General features: G+C 48.1%; 1 protein-coding gene across 1 annotated transcript; it reads right to left on the reverse strand.

Moving 5' to 3' along the window:
* Positions 1-10,194: 10,194 nt before the first annotated feature.
* On the reverse strand, positions 10,195-17,657 carry LOC147096024 (CD59 glycoprotein-like). The gene is made up of 3 exons (XM_085975000.1): positions 17,443-17,657; positions 15,281-15,391; positions 10,195-11,971 (listed from the first exon to the last, which is right to left on the reverse strand). The coding sequence occupies exons 1-3, from the start codon at positions 17,492-17,494 to the stop codon at positions 11,772-11,774; spliced, it is 363 nt and encodes a 120-aa protein (XP_085831126.1). The 5' UTR covers positions 17,495-17,657; the 3' UTR covers positions 10,195-11,771.
* Between the last annotated feature and the right edge of the window lie 446 nt (positions 17,658-18,103).

Consider the following 18,103-nt stretch of genomic DNA (forward strand, 5'->3'; position numbering starts at 1 on the left):
CGGGAACATCCTTCCTGCATCTAGTCTGTTAGTCCTGTTAGAATTTTATAAGTTTCAATGAGAACCCTCTCATTCTTCTAAACTCCAGTGAATATAAGCCCAATCGACCGAATCTCTCTTCATACGTCATTCCTGCCATTCCAGGTATCAGTCTGGTGAATCTTTGCTGCACTCCCTCCATGGCAAGAACGTCCTTCCTCAGATAAGGCGACCAAAACTGCACACAATACTCAAGGTGTGGTCTCACCAAGGCCCTGTGCAACTGCAGCAAGACATCCTTGTTCCTGTACTCGCATCCTCTCGCTATGAAGGCCAACATACCATTTGCCTTCTTAACCGACTGCTGCCATGAGGGGGATGGTAAGGGTTTCTACACCAATAAGGGTTTAACTCATTTATTCTTTTACACTAGGGCTAATTGCGACTTCTGCCGATCCTATAAAATGGGCAATATCAGGTCAGCCGTCCATTATACAACTCTCCCCATTTTGTTCAATGGAAACAGAACAGGTCCATGATGGGCGACCAAACCAATATCGCCCATTTTATAACAGCAGCAAAATTCAACTTACCCCCCCACCCCCCTCCCCACATGTGGTGTTGAGGTGAATCAAGGTTCCAGCAGTATCTCAGCACGAGCACTCATGGCCGACCTGGTGATGTCATTGAAACATTTCCTGCTCTGAACAGCTGTTTTTGTGGGGTCATGGAATGGCCAGAGTCACCTTCCTCCAGATTTGTCCGCGCGTCCATTTTTCTGGGGCCTTACTCATAAGAATATAAGAAGTAAGAGCTGGAGTCGGCCATTTGGCCATTCGAGCCTGATCTGCCATTCAACTAGATCATGGCTGATCTTCCACTTCATTCCCTTAGTTCCCAAAATCTATCGATCTCTATCTTGAATATACTCAACGACTGAGCCTCCACAGCCCTCTGGGGTAGAGAATTCCAAAGATTCACCACCCTCTGAGTGAAGAAATTTCTCCTCATCTCAGTCCTAAATGGCCGACCCCTTATCCTGAGACTGTGACCCCTGGTTCTAGACTCTCCAGCCAGGGGAAACACCCTCCCTGCATCTACCCTGTCAAGCCCTGTAAGAATTTTGTATGTTTCAATGAGATCACCTCTCATTCTTCTAAACTCTCAGGAATATAGGCCTAGTCTACTCAATCTCTCCTCATAGGACAATCCCTCCAACCCAGGAATCAGTCCAGTGAACTTTCGTTACACTCCCTCTAAGGCAAGTATATCCTTCCTCAGGTAAGCAGACCAGCACTGTACACAGTACTCCAGCTGTGGCCTCACCAATGCCTTGTATAATTGTAGTAAGACTTCTTGGGGGAAAAATTCATTCTAGACCCGTTTGGGGCGCTAACTGTTAAAAGTTGAAAAAATAAGCGCCAGGTGCTAATGTCTTTCAACTTTTAAAAAAAATTGGTTTTGCGCTCCAGGAAGGTAGTGGAGCGCTAAATCAAGCTCTCCACTTCCTTCCTGGAGTATAACAGGCAGCAGGCGGGGCGGTAGGTGAGCAGCGCTGTACACTGGGCAGCGCTGCCGCGTTGGAAGGCTCCTTCCCTCCCTTAAAGGGGCGGGTCATCATTTCAGGCTCTGCGAGGGGAAAACTTACCTGGTCACCGACAGCAGCTGCGATCCGGCCTGATCAGCCGGATGCACTGCAGCAGAGTGCCGGGCTGATCGAGCGCTGGGGAAAAAAAAGTTTAAAAAAAATAGAGAACAAGCATTTCAGTATTTTTTCTCCTACCTCGGTCACCTTGCCTTTATGCATCACCCACAAAGCGCCCGGCCTCCCGATGAACACCTCCTGCAGTTGCCGGTGTTTTCACCCGGTGATGCTGCAGGGGGGCGGAACCAAAGTTCAGGTCCGGGGCGCAACCGGTGCGATGCGCACGGCGATGATGTCACGATCTCCGGGCAAAGGAGATCGGGGCGCAACGCCATACCGCCGCTGCCAACCTCCTGCCGAATCTAGCGGAAGGCGATATTCTCGCTGCGCCAGGGTGGTTAGCGGCCTGTTATCGCCCCTCTGGAGGCGCTAACAGGAAGTGCTAACCAGCCGAATTTCTAGCCCAAATTTACTCTTAGGCCTAGAAATTCACTGGCGCCCCGTTTGAAAATCGCAGCGCAACGTGCCGCAGCGCCATATGCTGCGGCACGGCGTGCTGCGGTACTGCAGGCCTTCCTCCCCTTCTTAAAGGAGAGGGGCCTGCTGCAGCGCGATCGGTGATCACGAGTGCCGGCAAAAGAGCCCGGCACTGAGAAGAAGTGCCGGGCTCCTGGGACACAGCCGGCACAACGTGGTGGGGGGAGGCTCAGGAGGCCGGGGACGGCGGCGCGAAGAGGTGTTGGCAGGCGGCCAGCAAAAAAAATGGCCACCCCGCACCTCCGCGCCTCTACCGCCACAGGTAGGCCCCCCTGAACCGGTTGCAAATTGCGACCGGCGTTAAAGCAGGGGGCGCTACCAAATTTCGCGATCAGGGCAGTAGCGGGGCGCTGCGCACACCGATGATGTCATCGGTAGCGGCGCAGCACTAACGGCTAGCACCGCCATTAGCGTCCCGCTAAATTTAGCGGGAGGCGTGGCCAGTGGTGTTAAACCCACTAAGTGCCCTCTTAGGGCGCTAACGGGTGGCGCAGCCCACTGAATTTCTAGGCCTTAAACTCTAATCCCTTTGTAACAAAAGCTAACATACCATTTACTTTCCTAATTACTTGCTGTACCTGCATATTAACTTTCTGTGATTCATGTACTAGTACACCCAAGGTCCCTCTGAATGCAAACATTTCCCAGTCTCTCACCATTCAAAAAAAATGCTGCTTTTTTGATTTTGTTTTTCCTACCAAAGTGGATAACTTCACACTTCCCCACATTGTATTCCCTTTGCCATGTTCTTGCCCACTCAGTCACCCTGTCGCTATCTCTCTGCAGTCTCTTTGCGTCCTCCTCGTAGCTTACTTTCCCACCTAACTTTGTATCATCAGCAAGCTTGTGTCTGCGTGGGTTTCCTCCGGGTGCTCCGGTTTCCTCCCACAGTCCAAAGATGTGTGGGTTAGGTTGATTTGGCTATGATAAATTGACCCTTAGTGTTAGGGGATTAAATACGTGGGGTTACGGGGATAGGGTGGGATATGTGTCAGTGCAGGCTCGATGGGCCGAAATGGCCTCTATCTGCACTGTGAGGATTCTGTGTGATTCTGTGCGATTTACACTCAGTCCCTTCATACTCTCTGGATGCCGAAGCGCCTTTGGAGTACATTTTCATCTTCACTCCCCCTATGCGGATCTCCCGCCCTTTATAAGCACCCGCCTGATTCTCGCTGTTAAGTCTGTGTGTTCTAGTTGTAATTACTAACACAGACTACAAGATTAAAGTTCAACAGGTCTTTACTGGTTGGAGGTCAGGACTATACTAAATACAATATTACTACACAGTGCTTATATACCGGTGGTCACCACCGGTATTACGTATACAGCAGCCAGAGAAAGTAGTACATCTCTTAAGGTGGAACAGGCTTAAGTTCTCTTAAGGTGGAACAGGTTATATACACCACAATCCTCCCTTTTTAGCTTAACAGTCATATCCCCATTTAACATAACATAATAATAACATATATAACTTCAGGTATAAACAGTTCAAAGGTTCAGTCTCTCAGGAGGCCTTCTGATTCGGTTTGGATAACGCCTTTCAGTGGTCTCTGATTCCTGTTGCTGAGGTGACTCCTCTAGTTGGTCTCCCATGCATTGGGTGTTATCATCATCAGGTACTTTCCCTGCCGAGGTAGATGCTTCAGGTTCATTAAAGTCTTCCACAGTTGTCTCTGTCGCAACCATGGGTTCGACCCTTGCTCTCGATTCTACCAGTTGATCCGCATGACGCCTTATCACATTGTTACCAATATCTATTGTGTACATCAGAGGTCCTTGTCTGGCCCGAATTGTTCCGGACTGCCATTTTTCGTTTCCATAGCCCCTTGCCAACACTGGTTGTCCTACGTCGAAACTTCGAGTGGTCTTGTTATTAATATGCTGGAACTGTTTGTTTTCCACTTCCCTCTGCACATTTGGTTTTAACAAGTCCAACCTGGACCGCAACCTCCTGTTATAAAACATCATGGCAGGACTTTGGTTAGTCACTGCATGAGCGGCGTTTCGATATGCCATTAGGAAATTGTCCACCTTGTGCTGTAGCAGAATCTGATCATCGTTCATGGCCTTTATTGCCTTTTTGAATGTTTGGACAAATCTCTCGGCCAACCCGTTTGTCGCCGGATGATATGGGGCAGAGGTATAATGTTTCACCCCATTCTTCTTTAAGAATTTTTTCGAATTCTTCCGACACGAACTGTGGTCCGTTGTCCGAACAGATCTGTTCTGGCAACCCGTTCCTTGCGAATATTGTTCTTAACGCCGCAATTGTCTTTTCTGAAGTAGTGGTATTCATCTTGATCACTTCTGGCCATTTGGAATGTGCGTCCACCGCAATTAGGAACATGGAGTCCATGAATGGACCAGCAAAGTCAATATGTACGCATTGCCATGGGGCTGAAGGCCATTCCCATGGGTGTAGTGGTGCGATCGGAGGTGCATTTTGCACTTTTTGGCACCCAGCGCAGCTTTTCGTCAACTCCTCTATCTGTTGGTCAATACCCGGCCACCATACATAAGCCCTAGCAAGACTTTTCATCTTAACTCCCCCCAGATAACCTTCATGCAGTTCTTTTAGAACTCTTTCCCTTAACTTGGGAGGAATAATCACTCTTGTCCCGTACATCAAAGTACCATGGCAGACGGACAGCTGGTCTCGCCTTGCCGAGAATGCCGGTAACAGAGGATCACCACGTGTTGGCCATCCTTTCACTGTCACCTCGTAGACTCTGGACAGTTTCGGGTCATTCCTGGTTTCTCTTTCAATACTTGCATTGGTGACTGGTAAACACTCGATGATGGTCGAATGAAATAACTCAACAGGGTCAACTTTCATCGTTTCTTCTTCTTCAGGTAGTGGCAGGCGCGACAGCCCATCAGCATTGCCATGCTGCTTCGTACCTTTGAATTCTATTTGATATTGATGTGCCCCTAGGAAAAGGGACCATCTCTGGAGACGCTGTGCTGTCATCACTGAAACACCCTTCTTAGGGTTAAAAATGGATACCAACGGCTGATGGTCTGTCAGAAGTGTAAATTTTTGGCCCTGCAGGTAATGATTAAACTTCTTCACTCCCCATACAAGGCTGAGAGCCTCCCTATCGATCTGCGCATAGTTGCGCTCAGCGGAGGTCAATGATCTGGATGCAAACGCGACTGGCCTTTCCGTGCCATTTGGCAACTTGTGTGAGAGTACTGCCCCAATACCATATGGAGAAGCATCACAAGCCAACCGAATAGGCAGTGTCGGGTTGAAGTGAGCCAACACTTCCTCTGAGGTGATCAATTCTTTGCTTTTGCGAAATGCCTTCTTACAGTTTTCGCTCCATTCCCATGGTACCCCCTTCTGTAAAAGAACATTTAGCGGGTGCAGTACCGTGGATAGATTTGGTAGAAATTTATGGTAATAGTTAATCAATCCTAGAAACGACCTCAACTGAGAGACATTATCCGGAGCGGGAGCCTTTACAACTGCCTCTATCTTGTCAGGAGACTTATGAAGCCCCTCCCAGTCAATGACATGACCACAGTACGAGATCCGCTTCTGGAAGAACTCACATTTCTGCCGATCAACTCTAAGTCCATACTCTTTCAGTCTGTTGAGCACCAGTTCCAAGTTTGCGAGGTGTTCTTCATCACCATCACCTGTAATCAGAATATCGTCCAGGTAACATTGTGTGCCTGGAATTCCCTGTAATACCTGCTCCATGGCCCTCTGCCAAATTGCTGGAGCCGATGCCACTCCAAAAACCAGCCCATTGTACCGGTACAAACCTCGATGCGTGTTGATCGTGAGGTATTGGCGTGACTCTTCTTCAACCTCCATCTGCAAGTACGCCTGCGCCAGGTCTATCTTGATGAAGTGTTTCCCGCCAGACAACGAAGCAAAAATATCCTCAATCCGCGGAAGCGGATACTGCACCGTGTGAAGCACCGGATTAACGGTGATTTTGAAATCTCCACAGATGCGAACCTTCCCTGGTTCTCCTGGCTTGTTGCTTGAAGGACGTTTCATAACGGGAACAATGGGCGTAGCCCACTCACTCCAATCTACTTTAGACAGTACACCTGAATGTTCTAGCGCTTCCAGTTCCGCTTCTACAGTAGGTCGTATTGCATAGGGTACCGGTCTGGCTTTAAAAAATTTTGGGTGTGCATGTTCATCAATCTTGATGTTTGCCGTAATTCCTCTCAGTGTTCCCAGTCCCTGCTGGAACACCTCTTTAGCATCATCCAATATTTTGGACAATCGTTTAGGTTTGTCATCTGTTTCCCCGGAATCTACCGTTAGTGCCTTCAAGGAGTGCCAGTCCATATTCATTTTCCTAATCCACTCCCGTCCCAGTAGTGGTGGACCTCCTTCAGGTAGCACATATAAGTCCATTACTTGGCTTTCTTCGCCCTTGTGGACCACTTTTACCTCTATCTTTCCGATGGGGTACACTCTTTGCCCCGTGTATGTTTTCAATATAATCTCCGTATCCCGTAGGGGAATATGTTGGAATAACCTTTTGTAATCTTTCTTATTCATGACCGTCAATGCCGATCCAGTGTCCAATTCCATCTTTACTTGGACTCCTGCTATCTGAAGGGTGACCCAAATTGTCTGGAGATCTGCATCCTTACCAACGTTGTGTACTCTTAAGCTACCCAGTTCATTACTGCTAGCGTCTGAATCTGACTTCTGTTCGGTCGAACTGTTCTTTGTCACCTTGTGTACCTTTATGTATTTTCCTTGCGGTGACTTTTTGTTGCTGGTCTTCTTTCCTGACCGGCATACTTTAGTTATGTGGCCAAGCCTGCCACACGTTCTGCATTCTTGGTTTTTAAACCAACACTGGTTCTGATTGTGCGTTGTCTTTCCACAACGATAACATTTTACAGTACTCAAACCCAATTTATTTGTACTGAGTTCCGGTGACCGTAGCTGCATTACTGCCGTGCCTCTCGCTGCGGCTTCGTGTGCTGCTGGCATAGTGACCGCTTTCTCAAGCGTCAGCTCATTCTCCTCGAGCAGTCACTTTTGTGTATCTTCTTTTAATAAACCACACACAAATTTATCTCGTAGCACCTCTGTCAGACTCATTCCAAACTGACAGTACTTTGCTAGCTTACGCAATTCCATTAAATATTCAGCATTGCTTTCATCCTTCAGCTGCCTTCTGCAGTAAAATTTAAATCGTTCCGCTAGCATCAGCGGCGTGGGGTTTAGATGATTTTTCAGGACAGTAACAATCTCCTCGAACGTCTTATCCACCGGTTCATCTGGTGATAAAAGGTGTTTCAATTGCCCGTATGTCTTCGCACCCATTAAGTTTAATAATGTTAGTGCTTTCTCTTCATCTGGGATTTTATTTGCTTTACAATAATTTTGTATGCGTTCTACATACATGGCCCAATCTTCGATGTCGCTATCAAAGGTATTAATGTTCCCATGTTTAGGCATCGTTGCAATTTAATTTATTTTTATTTTTATCCAAGATGGCGGCTTCCCGCTCTTGTCTTCGTCCTCCGCCTACAAAATGGCGGTTTTCCCGTGCTTGGCGGTCTTCACCCGTCCCCCGACGCTGTCTCCGCTTCACCGCGGCTCTCGCGCCTTCAGTTGCCCCAGACGCTGCGCCTTTCGGCCCGAATGCGGCCCGGCCCTTATCTCCGGTCGCGATCGATCTCACCTCCCTTATTCATCCGTCTTCCCTCCCCGTCTGTACAGCCAACGCGGCCGACTTTCTGGTCGCGTCGCTGCCCGGCTTACCCACCACCGAGGTAGAAAGAAGATAGCTGACAGCCGCTGATGGAGGCTTCGAGTTCAGGATGTCTTCTGCACTCTGGTTTCTCGATGTCTGCCGCGCGACGTGTCTTCCAGCAGGGTGATGAGGGTGGAGACCTCTCTTCGACATCCGTTCTGTGGACGAAGCCGCCGTGGATATAAACTGCCGCAGGGTAAGAATCGGACTCGTCGCCACTGTTAAGTCTGTGTGTTCTAGTTGTAATTACTAACACAGACTACAAGATTAAAGTTCAACAGGTCTTTACTGGTTGGAGGTCAGGACTATACTAAATACAATATTACGACACAGTGCTTATATACCGGTGGTCACCACCGGTATTATGTATACAGCAGCCAGAGAAAGTAGTACATCTCTTAAGGTGGAACAGGCTTAAGTTCTCTTAAGGTGGAACAGGTTACATACACCACACTCGCGTCATTGAAATGAATTGGTTCTGTAAAGGGCAGGCGATCGGCCCTGCCCAGGCAGTGATGACATGGATCTACCCCTTTGCCTTCTTCCCCTTAACTCTGCTGCAGCTTCTGAGAATCGTTGCGGGGGGGCCTCAGTCATTGCAGATGAAACATAGAAACATAGAAGATAGGGGCAGGAGTAGGCCATTCGACCCCTCGAGCCTGCTCCGCCATTCAATGAGATCATGGCTGATCATCCAAATTCAGTACCCTGTCCCTGCTTTCTCCCCATATCCCTTGATCCCTTTAGCCTTAAGAAATATATCTAACTCCTTCTTGAATATATTTAATGAATTGACTTCTACTGCCTTCTGTGGTCGAGAATTCCACAGGTTCACCACTCTCTGGGTGAAGAAATTCCTCCTCATCTCTGTCCTAAATGGCTTACCCCTTATCTTTAGACTGTGACCCCTGGTTCTGGACTCCCCGGCCATCGGGAACATCCTTCCTGCATCTAGTCTGTCTAGTCCTGCTAGAATTTTATAATTTTCAGTGAGATCCCCTCTCATTCTTCTAAACTCCAGTGAGTATAAGCCCAATCGACCCAATCTCTCCTCATACGTCATTCCTCCCCCTCCCAGACGCTATCGCTTTTCAACATTCAAGTGAAGCTGTGGCTTTCTCTCTTCCCAAGTGCCAGTGAGAGTACACAGGCAGGCCCAAGTCCGGCCTCAACACGTTAGCGATGGGAGGAGGATCCAGGCTTTGGTCTTCTGCCCAAGAACATGTAGGAGGAATTCTATTGTGTGTGTTAATGCTTAGAGGGCAGGTTATACTCCAGTAAGCATTTTTCAAGGGCTCCACCTTGTTTAAATTACTATCAAGTGCAACCATTTATCAATGTTGGAAAATGAGTTTAGCTAAAACTGAATTAGAAATTGTTATATATTAGGCATATTTCCAATTTTTCAATAAAAGTTTGGGTCAAAAATATTAGAAGAAAGCAAAGTACAATTTTTGTGGCAAGTGTAAGGAGTCAGAGGCTGTACTTCAGACTGCTCTGCCATCAACCCGTCTGTCGGATGAGACGTTAAACCAAGACCCCGTCTGCCCTCTCAGGTGGACGTAAGCGATCCCACAGACACTATTGGAAGAAGTGAAGGGGAGTTCCGGCCAATATTCATCTCTCAACTAACATCACTAAAAAACAGATTATCTGGTCATTATCACATTGCTATTAGTGGGAGCTTGCTGTGTGCAAATTGACTGCCGTGTTTCCTACATTACAACAGTGACTACGCTTCAAAAATGTACTTCATTGGCTGTAAAGTGCTTTGCGACATCCTGAGGTTGTGAAAGGCGCTGTAGAAATGCGAATTCTTCCTTTCTTTGGTAAATATGTTTCCGACTTTGTAAAAATGGGACAGGATTAAACTCTCCCTCCACGTGCAGTCACCGCCAAATAATGTGCGCGTGTGTGTATGTTTTTCTATCCGCATTCACTGTATCACTGGCTTTAACCTGAATTCTCTGGTTATGCATTTAAGCGAGTGATGTAAATGATCAGGTAGCCATTATAGCCTGTAATAATGCCGGAAGTCTTAAAGCAACAATAATAATTAAATGAACCTTACACATCTTGATGGGTCAATCCCTATGTTGGGGTGGTGGGGGGTGGGCGGGGGATGGGTGGGAACATAGCTACAATACAGCCTGTAGTGGTACTGCAAAAAACACCGGCACTGTTGATAACCTGACAGAAACGGAATCACAAAAGGTGTTAAAAAATGAGGTGAGTGTCTAGAGCAAAGGGGCTGCATCAGAACCAAGAAAGAAACACAATGTTTTTCCCACCACATCAGTAATTTATTAGAACACCGCAACAGGTTAGCAGAATAATGCCACCGGCTCCAATCGGCACAGGACGGCAGAACAAGGCTCATTAAAACAATTGAAGTCACATAGATACAAAGCTTTACCTGCATTAATGTTCTCATTACAAGATCGAAACAAGTTGGGCATTTCTTTAATTTTCCGTCCTACTCCCACCCTGACCTCTCTGTCCTTGGCCTCCTGCACTGTGCCAGTGAAGCTCAACGCAAGCTCGGGGAACAGCACCTCGTCTTTCGATGAGGCACTTTACAGCCTTCTGGACTCAGCATCGAGTTCAACAATTTCAGATCATGACCCCCGCTCCCATGTTCGTGGACAGCAGCTGCTGGTAATGGTTCTGCTGTTGCCATTTACAGCTCCTCTGGGCCCATCTCTTGTTTATATAGTTGTCCCCTTACCACCCTCCTTTTGCCTCGCACCATCAGCCCCTCTGACATTTAATCTCTCCTGCCCTCCAGCCTAACACAGACCTCCCCTTTTGTTCTTTCCTCCCTTTCCCCGCTTTCTCCCTGCCTCTTTACTTAGAATCTGTTAAATCTCTTAACTTCTTCCCGTTTTGACGAAAGGTCACCGACCTGAAAGGTTAACCCTGTCTCTCTCTCCACAGATGCTGCCTGACCTGCTGAGTATTTCCAGCGTTTTGTGTTTTTATTGTTCTGTTTTCCGTAGCCTCTACCAGCAAGAGGAACTACCCCGGAAATTACTGCTGCCAGGGCCAGGTGTTGGGGAGTCAACGTGTTTCTAGAACGAGGCTGTGAAGTGCCCTGAGATGCTTTACTACGTTAAAGGCGCTATATAAATGCAAGCTGTTGTTGTTATATATATTGCTCATCCTGCTATTTTAATGCGTGTGTTAATCTCTTTATTTAAGCAGTTAATGCACTGGGGGTGAAATTGCCCTGTGCCCAAAGCGCGAATGGGCGCTCCTTTTACAGCCCGCTTTCCATTGAAGTTACCGGGAGGACAAACCTGGCGGCCCATTCACCGTGAGCTCATTTCGCGCAACTGCCGAAGACCGATTTCTCCCTCCGTTAACGCCTCCAAGATGGCAGACAGGGGAATAATGCGGCTGCCTTAAGTGCCCACCCGCTGTAACATCTGCCCTCTAATCACTCCCAGCTGTATTTTACCCTGCTCAAAAATGTTTTTTAAATGTACAATTACAGTAGCATGCATTAAAGTTGGAAAATGATCATCTCCGAAACGCGCTTAATTAATATCAAACAGAAAACAATCAGATTGAAAGAAGGAACGATTGCAGCAGTTGTATTGGTGATGCTGTACAATATATTGCCTGGACTCTGTAGAACTATTCCACTAACAGAGAGGAGTTCATTCCTGGCCTGGACCACAGAGCAGCTGATTTCTTCATTAAAAAGATTTTATTTATTTTTAATTCGCATTGGATTAAGCAGCCCATCGCTGGGAAATCATCATGTAGCTCTAATTATAGAAAGACTCATTATTCCCACACATGTACACCCCAGACAATTACACAGTGCATTAATGTGCGATAAAACGCTGCAAAATGATTTAGAGGAATTGTGCGAACCAGAGTGAGACCAACGCAAAACCCAGCAGAAGAGATGATTTAACATGGCCGCTTCCGTTACAGAGGTCGACTTTACAGCAAGTAGTTTTGAGAGACACATTACGCCCCAGAAAAGATTGCTCAATATTCTGGTTACACACACTAGGATTGGTGCATCCTGCAGTGTAAACTGAAACGACAGCTGTAAAAATAGAAAGCAAACATGGTTAAATAATTACTGGCTTCATATCTTGTCCACGATCCCACCACAGGATAAATGCTTTCTTGCTGGTTCCAAATTTTCCACCTTGCGGGTGGCTCATTTAAATATTTTAATGAGGCTGTGTGCCTCAGATTGCTTTCTCTGTCCCAGCTTTAACGCTAGCCAGCCGGGTTTCCTGGGACTCGGGGAACCTGGCAGTAAAAGGGAGGTGAGGACTCCTGCATGAAAGAGGAAAGTGCTTTTCCAAAATTGCCTGTGGGCCAGGAGGAGCAACAATTATCCTCCACCCACCCCCACCTCCCCAAGCTAACCTGTTAAACTCCCCGGCAATCGGAACCCCATCCGCGCTCCAATGCCCTCCCGATGTCTTCCATGGCCCGCTAACTTCTCCACATCCACCCACGATCTCTCCGTCCACGATCACTCCACCCACGATTTCTCCACCCCACCACATCATTCTCCCCATCAGCCCACGATCAATCCGCCTCCCTGCTACCTTCTCCCCATCTGCCCACGATCTCTCCGCCCCCCGCATCCTTCTACCCATCCGCCCACAATCTCTCCGCCCACGATCTATCCGCCTCCCCGCTACCTTCTCCTCATCCGCCCACGATCTCTCCGCCCCGGTACCTTCTCCCCATCTGTCCACTATCTCTCCACCCACGATCTCTCCGCCCCACCGCATCCTTCCCCCCATCCGTCCACGATCTCTCCACCCACGACCTCTCCGCCCACGATCTTTCCACCCCCGGTACCTTCTCCCCATCCACCCATGATTTCTCCGCCTACGATCTCTCCGCCCCCCTGCTACCTTCTCCCCATCCGTCCACGATCTTTCCGCCCATGATCTCTCCGCCCCCCGGTACCTTCTCCCCATCCACCCACGATTTCTCCACCCACGATCTTTCCGCCCCCCCGCTACCTTCTCCACATCCGCCCACGATCTCTCCGCCCCCCTCCCCGCTACCTTTTCCCCATCCACCCACGATCTTTCCGCCCATGATCTCTCCGCCCCCTGGTACCTTCTCCCCATCCACCCACGATCTCTCCGCCCCCCCGCTACCTTCTCCCCATCCACCCACGATCTCTCCGCACACCGCTACCTTCTCCCCATCCACCAATGATCTCTCCAGCCCTCAGCAATATTCTCCCCCTCCTCCCATGATCTTCTCCCCTCCGCCCCAAACTCTCGCCCGCCCCCCCTCCCACTTCATGTCCCCCACGACACCCCAATCCCTCTGGCCCCCCCATCGATGTCCCCCGAACCTCCGATCTCTCCCCCCCCATCATTGATGGACCCCCGTTCTCTCCGTCCCTTCCCACCTTAATTGATGGCCCTCCCTGACCCCAGATTTCTCCCTCCGTCCTGTCCGCTCCTCGGCTGTGGCCAGGTGCCGATGGCCTAACCACCCAACAACCAGCCAGCCTCTCAATCTGGTTGACTGCGGCGGGGACATGGCTTCCAAAAATGCTAATCAGGTTCTGCCATTAAATTCGGCAGGCCCTGAGGGAACCCCATTCTTCCAGGTTTCCTGACCACAAAACTGTCCCCTGGCACCCCACCCCACACCCCACTGCTCCCTCCCCACCTCCCCATTAATATCGGGATCATAGAATCTCACAGCACAGAAGGAGGCCATTCGGCCCATTGTGTAAATGTCGGCTCTTTGAAAGAGCTATCAAATTAGTCCCATTCCCCCTGCTCTTTCCCCATAGCCCTGCAATTTTTTCCCTTTTCAAGTATTTATCCAATTCCCTTTTGAAAGTTATTATTGATCTCCTTCCACCGCCCTTTCAGGCAGCGCATTCCAGATCACAATAACATTTTACGTTAAAATAATTTTCCTCTAGTTCTTTTGCCAATTACTTTCAGCCTGTGAAACAATTAAGGTAGTTGTCCCACTGACATATGCTCCACTTGCTCCACTTCATTCCCCTGCCGTCCATTGAAACCAGACCTGCAATGCTTCTCAGGAGCATATCGAGGCACCACAGAAGGTGCAAGAGAGATTCACAAGGCCGATACCAGAACTGAGAGGATATACTCATCAGGAAAAGCTGAAGAGGCTGGGGCTCTTTACTCTATAAGAAAGAAGGCTGAGGGGATGACGTGAGAGAGGTCTTTAAGATTATGAAAGGGTTCAATAGAGTAAACGTAGCGAAAACATTTTCACCTGTGGGCGAGACCAAAACTAGGGGGAATAAATATACGATAGTCACAATAAATCCAATGGGGAATTCAGGAGAAACATCTTTACCCAGAAAGTGGTGAGAATGTGGAACTCGCTGCCACAGGGAGTGGTTGAGGCGAATAGCACAGATGCATTTAAGGGGAAGCTGGATAAATGCACAAGGGAGAAAGGAGTAGAAGGTTATGCTGATATGAGATGAAGAAGGGTGGGAGGAGGCTCGTGTGAAACATAAACACCGGCACGGATCAGTTGTCCATATGGCCTGTTTCTGTGCGGTAGACTCGATGGATTCGAATTTCATCGGGCCATTGAGGCGGGATTGGAGGCGTGTGAGGGGTTAAAATTGCAAACTCGGGGGGCAGAAACCCATCCAGCCCCCAACCCGCCTGCATGCCAGTTTCACAGGAGGCAGGTACCCGACCTGTGCTGGGAGCCGCCTCCCCGAGGCCGGAAGGGGATTAGTGCCAATTAACTACCTGTTAACAGGCAGCTTTTAGCCTAATCCCTATTTTTGTCCCTGAAGTGTGGGCTTCCTAACGGCTCCAAACCACGCCAAGTTAGGGCTGAAGGTCTTGGAGGGTTCGAGATGTCCGGTGTTCAGGTGAGTGATGGGTGCATGAGTGCAGAGGTAAGTGTGTTTGGTCTGTGTAAAGTGTTTAAAGAAGTTCTACAAACCTTTCATTACCTTTACAGCCTTCCTTCCTTCAGGTCTCGGGAGTCCCTCATCTCACCGGCACAGAAAGCAGAATGGCCGCGAGCTGTCAAAAGTTGCAGCATTCAGCTTTCTGTTCTGGAGAGATCTCTAAATCATCCTGAGAGGAAGGAATTAACTGAGAGTACAGATTGATCAGCAAAAGCTCTTGACAGGTGAAATGTCAATCTGTGACATCACCTGTTGCTGGGTGGCCCTTAATTGGCCTGCTGAGCCCACTGGGTGGACTCAACAAGGTCAATCAAGTCAAAATCACGTGGGTTGGCCGCAACTCGATGGAGGCGGGACTACAACCCCATAAGTTGTAGTCCCGCCTCCTACACGCCTCCATTGATAAAATCCAGCCTGATGTGACTCTACCTAACTATGTAAGATGATTCTTACCAGCTGTCCCAACTCTGTAGAAACACGTTTCGTTAACTCCAGTACAGTTGACGGCGTTTGTAATGCATCGGTCTTTTGATATCAAACAACTGTAGCACTGTAAGCAGTCACCTGTACATTGAGAACATGGGAGATAAGGCTGAGCGAGAAATGGCTAGTGACCTTGAAAAGAAACAATGCTCCACAGCATCAATCACAAAAATAAAAGCCCCTCCCCCCCAAAAATGTTGAACTACAGTCAAAACAGTGCAGCACAAGTCAGAGGGAGCTGCGATCTAATTGCACAGTTGACCACACCTTGAAGACTGCATCTAGTTCTCGGTCGCTGAGTCACAAGAGTGATGTTTCAAACATTGGAGCCAGTGCAGAGAACAACTAGGCTGATATCTTGTTTCAGCTGCAATAAGGAAATGCGTCGGCTTTTCCAACCTGGGTAAAGAGGGCATTTGAGAAGTGATCTGATGGAGGTGTTTAAGAAAAACAATTTTAAAATTCTTGTTTTCAAATCCCTCCATGGCCTCGCCTCCCCTCCCCACCTCCCTGTCTCTGTAACCCTCCTCCAGCCCCACGACCCTCCCTCTTGCGCGTCCCCTGATTTTAATTGCTCCACCATCGGCAGCCGTGCCTTCAGCTGCCTGGGCCCAAAGCTCTGGAGGAACTCTTGAGCTTTATTCGGGGTTAGGTGAATTAACATAGTCAAAGCTACGCAAAACTCAGCCCAACTTCCTCCCTCTGATTTCACCCAACTTATACCCAACTAATACTGGTTCCAGCTGCACTGATCCCTTTACATCACCGGTTATGCACCAGTCGGAATCCATTAAAGCACGGTATTAACTTGTCTCTCTATCACGGTGTCCCCGGGCTGCTAAATATTTACCTCCATCCTGATGTCTCATGCAATGCCCCGAACGTTCCCAGAAAGTGTGATTATGTTTAGTAAAGCGAAAGAAAACTGAGTCTCCAGTTTGGAGTGTGATAAAGCAGAGATCTAAATGTAAGCAGCCTGAAGCTAACCTCAGTGCAGCTGCTTTTCAGCTTTCTGATTCTAAGTTTTTAACTGCGGAACTGTACCATATGGAACCAAATATAAATGGATTGTTTTACGATTTCTCAATCAGTGATTTTAACCTAACTCTCGGGGCAGGAATCCCACGGGATCGGGTGGAATACCAGTTTGACACCCCCGCCCGATATCACCCTCCGTCAACTTCAATCATGAGCAAAAATCGGGCGGGGCGTAAAACCAGCACCGCGTCCGACCCCGTCAGTTTCCAAACAGGCGGGTTAGGTTAAAATTGTTCACTTCATCGCTAATAGGCTCCACAAGATATGGCTTGATGGGTCTGGCAATACAAACTCCACTGGACACAGGCAGGAATCAGGGGATTGAAACTTGGGTGCTTTGCAACATAGGAACAGTAGGACATGCAGCCCCTCAAGCCTGTTAGATCATGGCTGATCTTTACCTTAACTCCATCTCCCCACCTTGGTTCCATAACCCTTCCTCAGCAAAAATCTATCAATCTCTGTTTTGAATTTTGTGTTTGACTCCCAGCCTCAACAGCTTTATTGGGGGGAGTGAGTTCCAAATTTCCAATACCCTTTGTGTGAAGACGTGCCTCCCGACATCACCCCTGAACTGCCTAGCTCTAATCTTAAGGTTATGTCCCCTTGTTCTCCACTACCCTGTGAGAGAAAATAGTTTCTCTTCATCTGCCCTATCAACTCATTTTTAACACCTCAATAGCTCGCCTCTTAATCTTCTATACTCAAGGGTATATACAAGCCTGTTCTATGCAACCTGTGCTCATTAATTGCACCCTTATAACCCCAGTATCATTCTGGTGAATCTGCATTGCACCCCCTCCAAGGCCAATATGTCTTTCCTGAGGTGCGATGCCCAGAACTGAACACAGTGCTCCAGATGGGATCTAACCAGTGCTCCATACAACTGGAGCATAACTTCCAGTCCTTTGTATTCCCGCCCTGTTGAGATAAAGGCCAACATTCCATTAGCCTCTTAAATTACTTTGTTTTACCTGTCCATTAGTTTGGAATTTTATTTTAAGCAAAGTCCTTAATACTACTGGAAGTCAAAAAGTAAAAAAACACATAATGGTCAGCCAGACAAGTATTGTGAAATAGTTTGGTTTTCTTACCCAGAGAGATGCAGAGAACGAGAGCAGATCCTAGAAGCAGGAGATACTTCATTTTTTGTCTTTACCCGCTGAGATTTAGATACAATCGGAGGGGGAAAGAACAGAAATACGTCTATCGACCAAGTGGGAAATATCCAACTTGAGTAGCTGAAATCTTCAGTTGCTTCTGATAATCTTTCAAGGTTGAGCGAGTTTATAAAGACTGAGGGAGGAAGCAAATAAAAAACTCACCCTTTCAGTGCCACGACCGAGCCACTTATGGCAACATTCATTGTCCTGTGACACCTGCCTTGCCACACCCTCAGCTGCATTGTGCCCAGAAAATATTTACATTGTCGTAAGTCCGTTCCCTTGGTGAGGTTCCCTTGGCTCGGGTCATCAAACTTCACAATAAATCAATGTAGGCAAAGCACATTCAGCTATTTCTGACAGACATGATGCAGTGGATAGTTTTCGCGTTCATCCACAATGTGGTAAATCCAGCTGCTGGTGGATTTCAGGGACAGTAACAGGGTTACCAGCGTAGTAATCGCATTCAAATGTAGTAATGAGGTTCAAGTGTTGTAATGGGGGGTTCAAGTGCAGTAATGGGGGATGAAGTGTAGTAATGGGGGATGAAGTGTAGTAATCGGGGACCAAGTGTAGTAATGGGGGTTGAAGT

Source organism: Somniosus microcephalus, unplaced genomic scaffold (assembly GCF_052327205.1).
Source record: "Somniosus microcephalus isolate GS21.2 unplaced genomic scaffold, FLI_Smic_1.0 unresolved_chr1, whole genome shotgun sequence".
Classification (NCBI taxonomy): Eukaryota; Metazoa; Chordata; class Chondrichthyes; order Squaliformes; family Somniosidae; genus Somniosus; species Somniosus microcephalus.